At 49.7% G+C, this 14,611-nt stretch overlaps 1 protein-coding gene across 1 annotated transcript in view; it reads right to left on the bottom strand.

The window, feature by feature from the left end:
• The window catches only part of LOC135056111 (E3 ubiquitin-protein ligase RNF135-like), a 90,583-nt gene that overhangs the window by 8,123 nt on the left and 67,849 nt on the right, over positions 1–14,611 (bottom strand). Inside the window, exon 4 of the mRNA XM_063960879.1 lies at positions 2,914–3,076. Coding sequence (XP_063816949.1) covers positions 2,914–3,076 — 163 coding nt within the window. The remainder of the gene's footprint in view (positions 1–2,913; positions 3,077–14,611) is intronic.

Genomic DNA, 14,611 nt, shown 5'->3' with positions numbered 1-14,611 from the left:
CCTGCAGTGCACATGGTTTTGCCCAACTGCTAACAAATTTGCTGATACGATCAGGTCTGAATAAACCCATTAAACCGAGGAACCTGAGCTGTGGACGGGGTATGAGGGAGAAGGACCAGTGCATCTTGGGAGCTTAAAAGCTTAACTGTTTGGTGCCTGATCCTGGTCTCCACCATCATACTCCAAGGTCATCCCTCTGGATGCCTATGGACCTTGAAGAAGAAATGACACGTATGAATGACAAAATCATCCAGAGATACCTGACAGGCTCTCTTGTTCATCAGATGTGTACTCTATCAGGATACCTGGCTACATAAGCAGAGTAATCATCTGAGGAAGAAGAAAGCCTATCAGGATACCTGGCTACACAGGCAGAGTAATCATCTTAGAAAGAAGAGAGTCCAGCAGGATACCTGGCTACACAGGCAGAGTAATCATCTGAGGAAGAAGAGGGTCTAGCAGGATACCTAGCTGTATAGGGAGGGTAATAACATGAGGAAGAAGAGAGTCTATCAGAGTACCTGGCTGTATAGGAAAAATAATAATCTGTGGGAGAAGTGAGTCTAGCAGAGTACCTGACTGTATAGGGAGGGTAATATCATGAGAAAGAAATGAATCTAGCAGAGTACCTGACTGTATAGGATGAGTCATAATCTGAGGGAGAAGAGAGTCTAGCATAGTACCTGGCTGTATAGGAAGGGTAATATAACATGAGAAAGAATAGAGTCTAGCAGAGTACATGGCTGCATAAGAAGAGTAATAATCTGAGGGAGAAGAGAGTCTAGCAGAGTACCTGGCTGTATAGAAAGGATAATAACATGAGGAAGAAGAGAGTCAAGCGGAGTACCTGGCTGTATAGGAAGAGTAATAATCTGTGGGATAAGAGAGTCTAGCAGAGTACCTGGCTGTATAGAAAGGATAATAACATGACAAAGAAAAGAGTCTAGCAGAGTACCTGGCTGTATAGAAAGGATAATAACATGAAGAAGAAGAAAAAGAAGAGAGTCTAGCAGAATACCTGGCTGAATAGGGAGGATAAGACATGAGGAAGAAGAGAGTCTAGCAGATTATATGGCTGTAAAGGAAGAGTACTAATCTGAGAAAGAAGAGAGTCTAGCTAGCAGAATATCTGGCTGTATAGGAAGGGTAATAACATGAGAAAGAATAGAGTCTAGCAGAGTACCTGGCTGTATAGGAAAAAGTAATAACATGAGGGAGAAGAGAGTCTAGCAGATTACATGGCTGCATAGGGAGAGTAATAATCTGAGGAAGAACAGAGTCTAGCAGAGTGCCTGGCTGTATAGGGAGGGTAATAACATGAGGGAGAAGAGAGTCTAGCAGAGTGCATGGCTGTATAGAGAGGGTCATAACATGCGGGAGAAGAGAGTCTAGCAGAGTACCTGGCTGTATAGGGAGAGTCATAATCTGAGGGAGAAGAGAGTCTAGCAGAGTGCCTGGCTGTATAGGGAGAGTCATAATCTGAGGGAGAAGAGAGGAAGAGAGTCTAGCAGAGTACCTGGCTGTATAGGAAGAGTAATAATCTGAGGGAGAAGAGAGCCTAGCAGAGTACCTGGCTGTATAGGAAGAGTAATAATCTGAGGGAGAAGAGAGTCTAGCAGAGTACCTGGCTGTATAGGAAGAGTAATAACATGAGGGAGTAGAGAGTCTAGCATAGTACCTGGCTGTATAGGAAGAGTAATAACATGAGGGAGTAGAGAGTCTAGCACAGTGCCTAGATGTATAGGAAGAGTAATAATCTGAGGGAGAAGAGAGCCTAGCAGAGTGCCTGGATGTATAGGAAGAGTAATAATCTGAGGGAGAAGAGAGCCTAGCAGAGTGCCTGGATGTATAGGAAGAGTAATAACATGAGGGAGAAGAGAGTCTAGCAGAGTACCTGGCTGTATAGGAAGAGTAATAACATGAGGGAGTAGAGAGTCTAGCACAGTGCCTAGATGTATAGGAAGAGTAATAATCTGAGGGAGAAGAGAGCCTAGCAGAGTGCCTGGATGTATAGGAAGAGTAATAATCTGAGGGAGAAGAGAGCCTAGCAGAGTGCCTGGATGTATAGGAAGAGTAATAACATGAGGGAGAAGAGAGTCTAGCACAGTGCCTAGATGTATAGGAAGAGTAATAATCTGAGGGAGAAGAGAGCCTAGCAGAGTGCCTGGATGTATAGGAAGAGTAATAATCTGAGGGAGAAGAGAGCCTAGCAGAGTACCTGGCTGTATAGGAAGAGTAATGACATGAGGGAGAAGAGAGTCAAACAGAGTGCCTGGCTGTATAGAGAGGGTAATAATATGTGGGAGAAGTGAGTCTAGCATTGTACCTGGCTGTATAGGTAGAGTAGTAATCTGAGGGAGAAGAGAGTCTAGCAGAGTACATGGCTGTATAGGAAGAGTAATAATCTGAGGGAGAAGAGAGCCTAGCAGAGTACCTGGCTGTATAGGAAGAGTAATAACATGAGGGAGAAGAGAGTCAAGCAGAGTGCCTGGCTGTATAGAAGGTAATAATATGTGGGAGAAGTGAGTCTAGCATTGTACCTGGCTGTATAGGTAGAGTAGTAATCTGAGGGAGAAGAGAGTCTAGCAGAGTACATGGCTGTATATGAAGAGTAATAATCTGAGGGAGAAGAGAGCCAAGCAGAGTACCTGGCTGTATAGGAAGAGTAATAAACTGTGGGAGAAGATAGTCTAGCAGAGTACCTGGCTGTATAGGAAAAGTAATAATCTGTGGGATAAGAGAGTCTAGCAGAGTACCTGGCTGCATTGCTCCATCTAACTTTCTGATCCATAACCAAAGAGTAATGGCAATACAATATTTTTTTTATTATTCAAAGGAAGTGAAAGCGAAAGAAACAGAAATATCAGGGACCTTTGTACATCTGCTCTCAGGCTCAGATTGTATTGGCTTTACCTTGTTTTGGAGGACAGTGAAGATGTTCAAGCAGTGGGTGAGAAAGGAGATTCTTTTTCATTTGGGATATATTATGACTTGTGTCTGCAAGCCTGTTTTCATCAATGATGTTTTGTCTCTCTGCTGAAGACGTCGGCCTGTATATATTTTCTGATCCAATCCCCTATAGAGGACAAATGCATATGAGTCACAGTAAGAGAAGTTGTGAAATTAAGAAAATCAACCAACAACAGTGTTCTCCCCAGAAAATTTTTCCAGCCGGGTGGCATCAAGAAGTAGCCGGGTAGGGACCTTCACAATAATACAATTTTTAAATCATGACCATAAAGATTTAAACTTGAGATTTTTATATATTAATTCTCCTCTTCTTCTTAGAGGCCCAGTCGTCTGCAGCTTTTTCGTAATCAAAGTCTGTAGGATCTGGTCCCTCTAGTGAAATAAGCATCAGGTTATTTAGGGTGCTCTCCTTTTTCTGGTTCCCTAGACAGGTTTTAATTCGTTTTAGAGTGGAAAATCCTCTTTCAGATTCAGCTGTGCTTACAGGTATGGTCAGACCAATAGCAGCTAGTTTTGCTAAATTTGGAAAAGATTCTCTGAGCTGAGATGTTGTTGAAAATTTCAGCATAATTAGTTTTTATTCTAGATATTCGTAAGACTGTAGTTCAAACAATTCACACAGAACACTGAAATATTCTGCTGAATGTAATTGTTTAAGTATTTTGCATCTTAATTGTAAAGCTAAGATATACAGCAGTTCTTGCATTATTCTTTCCAAAGTGTAATGTGCATTTTTTACAGTATCAAGATGGGATAAGTATGTACAACCCATAGCCTTACAGTGCTCAAGTAAATTTACATACAATGTAGTACATATGTGGTAGTTTGTTTTTTGCCAACCAATACATCGTTCTTAAAGCTCCCACAAAAGCATCTTTTTGCAGGTTAATCAAAACTGAAATGGATCGTTCAATGAGGGTAATTCCAAGTTGATCGCAGCAGGATTTTTTTTAGCAGTTGGGCAAAACCATGTGCATTGCAGGAGAGGCAGATATAACATGTGCAGAGAGAGTTAGATTTGGGTGGGTTATTTTATTTCTGTGCAGGGTAAATACTGGCTGCTTTATTTTTACACTGCAAATTAGATTTGCAGTGAATGTCTCCTATCCCAGTTTCTTAAAAAACACGTCTGCAGTGTCCTTGTTGGAAATCTCTTCCGCTGCTGTGTTCATATTTTCTTTTTCTTTTTTTAATCTAAGATTTTTGTTTTCTGATTTAAATTTTTACTCATTATGGGAACCAGGTGACTAGACACTAAACATCCTAGTGATATTTGGTGGACCCCCTTTATTCAAGTAAACCTTAGTTACCTCTTATACCAGTAAATAAAGACACGGAGACTTGATTTTGGCAGAAAAATTGCTAGCTATTTATTTGACCCTAACCATAGCAAAACCTGTAATTGGAAAACGTTTGTTAAGATGCCGAATCAGCCGGCATAATGGTGGCAGAAAAAAGAACGGCTCTATTAAACTATTGGTAAACTTAAAATGGTAAACTGACCGAAACCGTCCAGCACCCTATCAAAATCAGTAATAGGTGTCAACACAACCCCCACAGTGACTTCCCACCGCTCCTGGGTGCCCTGCCGCTGCCTCCCGGATGGGTGGTCGAGCGGCCATTAAGTCGATGGAGGTGAGTGCACCTAAACCATATAGCACTGAAACTTACTACCTATAAAAAACCATACAACTAACAAACTGCCGTTCTTTTCCGCCGATAAATAGCCAACGAATAAAACCAGCTAAACAATTAGACGCCAATGCACTCCGTGTCAAAACACAACCTCTACCCATGGGGCGGGAGGGCGGGAAGGCAAATCACTATCAAAGAGACCCAAAATGGCCACTCCTGGCCTATATATATCCTAACCCTCCCCTTTTCCTAAGGGCTGTACTTCCTCACAGTCAGGTCCACCCCTCACAGGATGTTTAACTCATTCCTCTCCTATGCAGTCAATTCTCTCTCCTAAACATCCTAGTGATATTTGGTGGACCCCCTTTATTCAAGTAAACCTTAGTTACCTCTTATACCAGTAAATAAAGACACGGAGACTTGATTTTGGCAGAAAAATTGCTAGCTATTTATTTGACCCTAACCATAGCAAAACCTGTAATTGGAAAACGTTTGTTAAGATGCCGAATCAGCCGGCATAATGGTGGCAGAAAAAAGAACGGCTCTATTAAACTATTGGTAAACTTAAAATGGTAAACTGACCGAAACCGTCCAGCACCCTATCAAAATCGGTAATAGGTGTCAACACAACCCCCACAGTGACTTCCCACCGCTCCTGGGTGCCCTGCCGCTGCCTCCCGGATGGGTGGTCGAGCGGCCATTAAGTCGATGGAGGTGAGTGCACCTAAACCATATAGCACTGAAACTTACTACCTATAAAAAACCATACAACTAACAAACTGCCGTTCTTTTCCGCCGATAAATAGCCAACGAATAAAACCAGCTAAACAATTAGACGCCAATGCACTCCGTGTCAAAACACAACCTCTACCCATGGGGCGGGAGGGCGGGAAGGCAAATCACTATCAAAGAGACCCAAAATGGCCACTCCTGGCCTATATATATCCTAACCCTCCCCTTTTCCTAAGGGCTGTACTTCCTCACAGTCAGGTCCACCCCTCACAGGATGTTTAACTCATTCCTCTCCTATGCAGTCAATTCTCTCTCCTAAACATCCTAGTGATATTTGGTGGACCCCCTTTATTCAAGTAAACCTTAGTTACCTCTTATACCAGTAAATAAAGACACGGAGACTTGATTTTGGCAGAAAAATTGCTAGCTATTTATTTGACCCTAACCATAGCAAAACCTGTAATTGGAAAACGTTTGTTAAGATGCCGAATCAGCCGGCATAATGGTGGCAGAAAAAAGAACGGCTCTATTAAACTATTGGTAAACTTAAAATGGTAAACTGACCGAAACCGTCCAGCACCCTATCAAAATCGGTAATAGGTGTCAACACAACCCCCACAGTGACTTCCCACCGCTCCTGGGTGCCCTGCCGCTGCCTCCCGGATGGGTGGTCGAGCGGCCATTAAGTCGATGGAGGTGAGTGCACCTAAACCATATAGCACTGAAACTTACTACCTATAAAAAACCATACAACTAACAAACTGCCGTTCTTTTCCGCCAAAAGCGACGGACTCCATCCCAGAGTCCTCGCACCGCCACCATAACCTACCCTAACTCCTGCAACACTAGGAACAGATCCTCCAGGAAAAACATCATCCCCTCATTGGATAGATGTACCCCATCAGGCCGAAAAAAGTGTCTGTCTCGGAACCGAATCCTAGGGTGGCGAACTACTTTACCTCCGTGAGCCAAGACCCACTTCGCCACCGCCCCATTCACCTTTATCCTGGCCTCATCTATTACGCGTCCGTCCTCCACACCTCGCCAACTCAACCTTGGCACCATCAGGGAAAATACCAATACACAATTGGTCCATGCTGCGGCCACCCTTGCCAGATCTTGTATCATGGCCCACCGTAACTCCAAGGAAGTCCTCTTCCCTAGGTCGTTGCCACCTAAATGGACAACCAGAACCTTGGGAACCCCATGCTTGCTGGCCTGACTGACTAGTCTACTCATCAGATCTTTCCACATCATTCCTCGCCAACCAAGCCATCTGATTCCCTGACCTCCAGGGAACCTCTGAGCCCTATCAGAGGCCAAAAACCTTGCTGCCCAAAAGACATACGAGTGGCCGACCACCCAAACGGGCAAGCCATCAGCAACAGAACCTGAAGAGGAGGAAAAAGGGTAAAATTTGTTACTAGAATTCTACGCCATAACTTGTAATTGCGTTAACCTGAAGGATCTGCCAAAAAGAAAATTTTTTATTGCTTCCAAATGTCGCAGCAGTCACGGCCTAGCCGATCTCACGAGCTTCTAGCTGATTTGAAGCAAAACATTAACACACGAAGGGAAAGGCAAAACCAAACAAAACAAAATTAAAAGGGGGGGGGGGGTATAAAAAGGGGGTAACACATGAAGTAACTCAGCTGGAGGTGAAAGCATAAAACCTGCTGAGGGATTTATATTAGAACAGATCAGCCGAATTAATGATTAGAATTCAGTCCGTCAAGTCAGGCAAAAATCGCAAAATAACTCCAGACCCCCGCTGCCGGCTCACGCCAGCAGCGGCGAGTGGCTAATCCCTGAGTAGGATCACACACGGGTAAACAAACCAACGTACGACAAACATAACATATGCATAACGCAAGACCAACATGAACTTATTCTAACTTTTATAGGACAAACTACGCCTGAGCAAAATAATTCAGGCGACGGGGCGAATATATCGCTTATAACAGGACGACTTCCATCGTCCCACCGCCTGGATTTGCGACCCCGACAGACCCGCCGCCGCAGCTGCCGTCGCAGCCCCTATGCGGAAGGAGTGTGTACCGAAGTGGGAGGGGGAAAGGCCCAAGCTCGTCAGACAGCGACCCATCATCCATCGAAATTGAAACTTCGTTAGTGGCCGCCCGTCATAGTGCATCAACCACGACCCCCGACAATCGGGCCTTACTGCCTCATAATGCACTGCCAACCGCACTGGGCATATGCTCTCCTCAAGTGCCGAAACCAAGGTGACCCATCGGCCTCTCCCCACTTGGTCCGTCTTAGAGCGTCGCAATCTGCACAGCAAGGACCTCCCACTCACCACCACGTCCCCTACTAGCAAGCGCGAATCCGCTTGCTTAGAAGGCGCTACCAACTCCGATATCCTAAAGGCACCGTGGTAAGCCATGGAGAACGCCAATCTAAAAAGCAGCGATTCAAACATAGACGAAGCGATGGCTCCGACCGCCCCAATGATGCCCGGCAGCAAGTCCGCATCAATGGGCCGCCTCCTGTCAGGCGGCGCAGGCGCAACGCGCGCCCATCCTTTCATCGCCCTAATCAGAATCCCACTTTTCGTCACATCGGGAACGCCCTTAATTCTGCAGAAGAACGCAATTTCAGCCAAGTACCGGGACACCACCGCTCTAGACCTGCCCGACACATAAAGCTGCCAAATAAAAGAAAGCATCATCCGATGCCCGCTCTTACCTCGTTGCTTCCGTCCTCTAGCAAATTCTTCCCATTCGCTCCAGGCTTGGTCGTAAGCTTTAAGCGTGGATGGCGCGACCGATCGCAGTGCTAGATCTTCCAGTCCGGCCCAATGACCTGCCAGACATAATCGGGACAATGAAAACTCCGTTCGTCGGCCTCAGGGGCCAACAAGCAAAACCTATCCCATTGCCCTCGCGAAAGTGCGTCAGCGACCCCATTCTCCAGACCTGGCACGTGTTGCGCGCGAAACCACACGTTCTTGCGCAGGCAAGTCAACAGCAACTGCCCTAGCACCCTAAGCACCACTAGCGATTTCGCCCTCTGGTTGTTAATCGCGTGCACCACGCCGAGATTGTCGCATCTGAACAAGATGCTGCGATGAGCCAGCCGCTCGCCCCAGATTTCCAGCGCAACCATGATGGGGAAAAGTTCCAGGAGCAGAAGGTCTTTAGTCAAACCCGCTTGATGCCAGTCCGCCGGCCATGGAGCCGCGCACCAAGCTCCCTTCAGATAGCAGCCAAAACCGGAGGCTCCCGCCGCGACGGTGAACAGCTGCAAGCTAGTGCTGTCGACCGTTGGGGCTTGCCATATGCGCACGCCGTTGAAATCCTGCAGGAACGAGGCCCATACGGCCAGATCCCGTTTAATCTCAGCGGACAGGCGGACAAAGTGGTGCGGTCTGGCACACCCCGCAGTCGCCCTTTCGAGCTTCCGGCAGAAAACCCTGCCCATCGGAATAACCCGACAAGCAAAGTTAAACATGCCCAGCAAGGATTGCGCCTGCCTCAGCGTAACCTTGCGCGAACCCCTGAAACGGCCAATGGCGTCGCGCAGCTTATCAACCTTGTCCAGCGGCAGGCGACACGCGCCCTCCACTGTGTCAATCTCGATCCCTAAAAATGACAGGCAAGACACCGGCCCCTCCGTTTTGTCCTCGGCCACTGGTACTCCGAAATGATAAAACAATGCTCGTATACTGAAAAGCAAGTCGCCGCATCGCGGCGAATTCGCCGGTCCCGTACAAAGGAAATCATCGAGGTAGTGGGCAACCCCGTGACCACCCGACGAAGATTCCACGCACCAATGCAGGAAGGTGCTGAAACGTTCGAAATACGAGCATGAAACGGAACATCCCATCGGCAAACATTTGTCAATGAAATATTCCGATCCAATCCGGAAACCCATAAAGCGGAATGAGTCCGGATGGAGGGGCAGCAACCTAAAAGCGGATTCCACATCAATCTTTGCCATAAGGGCCCCAGCGCCGTAGCTGCGGACCAGATCGAGCGCCTCGTCAAACGACTGATACACTACAGAGCAATGAGCCGGAGGTATGGCGTCGTTGACCGACGCCCCCGCTGGGTAGGAAAGATGTTGAATCAGTCGAAAAGAACCGGGCGTTTTCTTGGGGACCACCCCCACCGGGGAGATGACTAAGTCCTCCACTGGGGGTGCAGTAAACGGCCCCTCCATCCTGCCCAGCCTGACCTCCTTATCGACTTTTTCACGTAGCACCAAAGGTAAGGCTCGAGCAGACTGGAGGTTCCTATGGGCCCGGACCGTAACTTCGCTCGCAACAGGCAAGCGGAAACCAAAACGAAAACCTGAATATAAAAACATGGCATCAGCCCTATTTGGATACCAATCCAACCATCTGCCCATTGCCTCTAACTTAATTGGCGTTGGCGCTCTGCGGAGCGCTCCCGCCAGATGCCGTTCTTGGGTAGGATTGCTTAGCCCGGGGTCCTTGCCGACTACTCTTGAAACAGGATGATTCCGGGTGGGAACCGCCGCAATGGAGGCAAGCATGCCGGAATCGACACTGCTTGCCGTATGAACATGTTGCGTTGTTAAACGCGAAACAGATTCCTTTTGTTGCGGGCTGTCTCCCCGCCCGGACGGACGACCTACCTGGCTTGGCCGACCCGCCGTCCGCGCCGGGCACATGGGCGGATGACCCAGCGCGGTGTCCGTCCGCCCCTGCGCCCCGGGGCTCCTTGCCCTGTTGCGAGGCCCTAGTGACCTTGAGCCAAACCTCCACGCCCTTGTACCCGAAGTCCATAACGTACAACCCGTCCTGTTTCTCCCGGAATTCTTCATCATATCTCCGCCATTCGGTACCCGCAGACGTGCGTTGCATATCATGCACTAGATGCAGGTACCGAATGACATTCAAATGTTCCTCTGGCCTGTCCTCGAGGTAACAAGCCGCGAAGACCCAAAAACCCGCCAGCCAGTTATCGAAGGTCCGGAACGCCTCGGCCCCGATGCCCTTCTTAGCAGTTGCCGCCTTGAAATCTTTTTTAGCGTCTTTGGTTAAGACGAACACATCTACATAGTCCCCCCTACTAATCTTCCTGCGGCAGCTGCCCCTAAGCCCCCGCATGACGGCAGTATACTCGCAGCGGACCATGCCGGGCAGGTTGCGTCGCTTCTTGGCCCTGCGAGAGTCCCTGCTAAGCCGCCGTCGCCTCTTACGCCTCTCCTGCTGCCCAGCCGCCTTTTTGGCGTATTTGGTCGCCCTCTTCTTCGCCTTAGTCGTGCTACTGACGTCGGACGCTACCGACGCCAGGGAAGAGGAGGAAGAAGAGGAAGAAGAGGAGGAAGAGTAAGAGCTGCGCGAACACGAGCGCGTACCATGAACCGACCCTGACTGCTCCACCTCACCTGAAGCTGTAGACTGTTCGGATCCGGATCCCTCAGGCGTGACGTACTCAGCATCCTCATCTTCCGATTCCGATCGCCCAGTATCCTCCTGACGATCTGTGGGCAGAAGAGGGGGAGAGGACCCGGACAACAACAGTGGAACGCGCCTCGCCCGGCTGGGGGCAGACGTACCAGATGACCGCGTGGTCTCGCCCCGCCTTGGCTGCAGATGCAGCTGTGCCGCGGCTGCTCCCAGCTCTTGACACGCGCGCGCTACCCTCTGGGCGGCTGAAATGGTATTAGCGCCCGATCCACCCGCCACCCCCCCCGGAACCGCCCTCGAGCTCCGGGGCAGCGGCGAGCGGGGCCAGCGCCGCCACCACCGTGGCCAGGGCCGACGCAAACGCACCAGGCGGGTCAGCGCGGCTCCGTGACGCTTCGCCGTCTCCTGAGGGATGCCGTGCCGGGGGCACGCGCCGATTAGTCCCACCACTGGGCATCGGCAACCCAGACCCCTCCGCGCTGCGGCCAGGTCGGCCCCGAGGGGGGGATTCCTCAGCATTGGGAGACTCAAAAACGGATAACCTTCCAGAACCGTCCCGCCCCTGGCCCCTGGGGTTTGCACCTGTATAATCCTCTACCCCCCTCGCGGGGGCCCCTCCCCCGCCGGACGGAGCTAGCTCCGACAGCAGGGTTGGCCGCGCGCCGGGGGTACCTAGATGCCCTGAAACCTGTGCCCCTTGCACTGCTAACTAGAGCAGGCTGCTCCCTTGGCGTTAACATAACAGTCCCCATAAAACCTGGTTGATCTCTGCCAGGCCTCCTCCCCCCCCTCGCTATGCCGTAATCCGGCCATAACGGAGAGGGCTGAGGGGACACAGATGGCTGCGGCGCCGCTGCGCGCACTCATGCGCGAGAGACGCCGCCAAAGCCGCGCATGGGCCCGCGCGCATGTCGTGCGCGCGCCCCAACGCTTCCGGCCCGGGCGCCCTCAGCTGAGGTCTCTTCCGTCGACCCCGCGCCCGGCCCAGCTAGGCCCGCATCCTCCTGCCCGAGCTCCCTCCCAGTTCTCCATCTCCGCCTGGGGCCTCTATCCGGCCCCAGCAAGCGTGAGGGAGCGGGAGCAACACCCGTGGACACCGACGAGCGCCCGGCGGGGCGCGCCGGCGCGCGCCCGCGGGCGCCCGAATCCACTGCAGACATGGCCGGACCCGGAGGCGAGGGCTGTTGCCCGCCCCTCTCCGGGAGGCCAGCCCGCCGAGCCGCCTCAGAACGCCGGCCGCGCCTGGCCGCTGCGGCAGGCTCGTCCACCGGGTCGCCAGCGGAGCGCCCTCTACGTCCGGCGCCCCCTGCCATCTGAGAGGCCCCAGGGGAAGGGACAGCAGAAGAGCCAGACGCCCCTGCCCCGGGACCAGCCTCAGCAGACTGGTAACGGGCTGGGGCACCAGCGGTCCGGCGTGGGCGGCTGGGGGCCATGTCAGTAGAATATAATAAAATATACAGATAATGAGAATAAATGAGTGAAGTTCTGCACAGCAGCACTCACCCCAAGGCAAATCACTATCAAAGAGACCCAAAATGGCCACTCCTGGCCTATATATATCCTAACCCTCCCCTTTTCCTAAGGGCTGTACTTCCTCACAGTCAGGTCCACCCCTCACAGGATGTTTAACTCATTCCTCTCCTATGCAGTCAATTCTCTCTCCATATGTATTTTTTTAACAGCTCCCAAATACTGTCCTCACTTGGTGTTGGCACCACAATTGTTTTTCAAAGAGCACTCAAATACTGTGCACACTTGCTGCCACCACAATTCATTTTCAAACAGCTTTCATATACTGGCCACACTTGCTGTCACAATTTTTTTTTATTTTTTTTTTAAAGCTTTTCAAAATATTGACTGCCCCCACAAACAGCTCTCAGAAAAATAAAGAAGAGATGACTTTGCCCCACTTGCTGGCACAATTGTTTTTTAATTGGCTTTCAGATACTGGCACTTTCTGGCACAATTGTTTTTTAAACAGCTTCTCACAATATTGACTGCCCCACAAACTGCTCTCAGAAAAATAGAGAAGAGATGACTTTGCCCCACTTGCTGGCACAATTGTTTTTTAATTGGCTTTTAGATACATGCACTTGCTGCCACAATTGTTTTTTAAACAGCTTCTCACAATATTGACTGCCCCACAAACTGCTCTCAGAAAAATAAAGAAGAGATGAATTTGCCCCACTTGCTGGCACAATTGTTTTTTAATTGGCTTTCATATACTGGCACTTGCTGGCACATTTGTTCTTTTCAGAACACTGACTATTCCCGCAAACAACTCTCAGATAGTTAAACAGATATTTAAACAGCAGAGCTCTTTGCCACTACTTGCTACTTGTTTTTTTAAACAGCTTTTTAGAACACTGACTGCCCCCACAAACAGCTCTCAGATACTTCAAGTCTTTGCCCCCACTTGCTAGCTCCACAAAATTGTTTTTATACAGTACAGTGATAAGGAACAGAGGGCCTAATTCAGATCTGTTCGCTCGCTAGCTATTTTTGCAGCGCTGCAAACAGATACCCGCCGCCTATAGGGGAGTGTACTTTAGCTTTGCAAGTGTGCGAACGCGTGTGCAGCCGCCCTGTACAAAAAGAGCATGTGCAGTTTCTGAGTAGCTTTGACCTTACTCAGCCGCTGCGATCACTTCAGCCTATTTGAGCCCGGAATTGACGTCAGACACCCGCCCTGCAAATGCCTCGACACACCTGCGTTTTTCCAACCACTCCCAGAAAACGGTCAGTTGACACCCACAAACGCCCTCTTTCTGTCAATCACCTTGCGTTCGGCTGTGCGAATGGATTCTTCGCAATAACCAGTGCACAGAAACGATCCGATTTGCACAAGTACGACGCGTCTGCGCATTGCAGTGCACATGCATGCGCAGTAGTTACCTGATCGCTGCGCAGCGTAAAACGCTAGCGAGCAAACAGATCTGAATTAGGCCCAGAGAGCGGACGCTGGATGTCCACTCTCTTCAATATGCTCAGGTGTCTGTTTCCCCCCAAACAGCACGCCTCTTCCTTTTAAGTAGCGGGACAGATCTCTGCCCTCCGTCAACGTCACAGTGTGCGCGTCCCCGGATGCCGGATGGAGCGCTTAGCGCTGTCGTTCACCTGGCACCCTCTCCAAAATTAACATGTTCCGGCGGAGAGGGATGATGGAAGGAGCTCCGGATGTGACATCGTCTTCAGTCATATCCAGAGCTCCGTCCAGCATCCCTCTCCTCCGGAAACATTTTAACTTTGGAGAGGGTGCCGGGCGAACGACAGAGGATGCGCACATTACTGGGGCTGTGAGGCGAGCCACGGGGACAGACACAGTGGCGGTAAGAGCTGCCGGGTGTCAGGGGGTCTTGGCTGCCGGGCGCTAAGCGGATGCTTGCCGGGAGAACACTAAACAATTACTGATTTCTTTTGTTTCACACAAGGCATGTTCCTAGCAGTATTTTCAGTAAACAGACCATTGACACACATTGATTCATGTGTAGAACAGCACTAAGTTCATTTCATTTATGGGAAATGTAAAAGCTAAGATTGAAAAACCTGACACCTTGGGGGATATTCAATTAGCAGCTATTTGCTGTGCCGGAACAATCCAATTAGCAGGAATCCCCAAAATAAGAATGACTGTCGCAAAAGGTCGAGTAAAAACGTCAAAATTATGGGCCTAATTCAGACCTGATCGCAGCAGAAAATTTGTTAGCTAATGGGCAAAACCATGTGCACTGCAGGGGAGGGGGCAGATATAACATGTGCAGAGAGAGTTAGATTTGGGTGCGGCGTGTTCAAGCTGAATCTAAATTGCAGTGTAAAAATAAAGCAGCCAGTATTTACCCTGCCCAGAAACAATATACCCCACCCAAATCTAACTCT

The sequence above is a fragment of the Pseudophryne corroboree genome, chromosome 3, assembly GCF_028390025.1.
Source record: "Pseudophryne corroboree isolate aPseCor3 chromosome 3, aPseCor3.hap2, whole genome shotgun sequence".
NCBI classification, from domain to species: domain Eukaryota; kingdom Metazoa; phylum Chordata; class Amphibia; order Anura; family Myobatrachidae; genus Pseudophryne; species Pseudophryne corroboree.
Note: the sequence above shows the minus strand (reverse complement) of the source record. Positions and strands in the feature narration are given on the sequence as shown.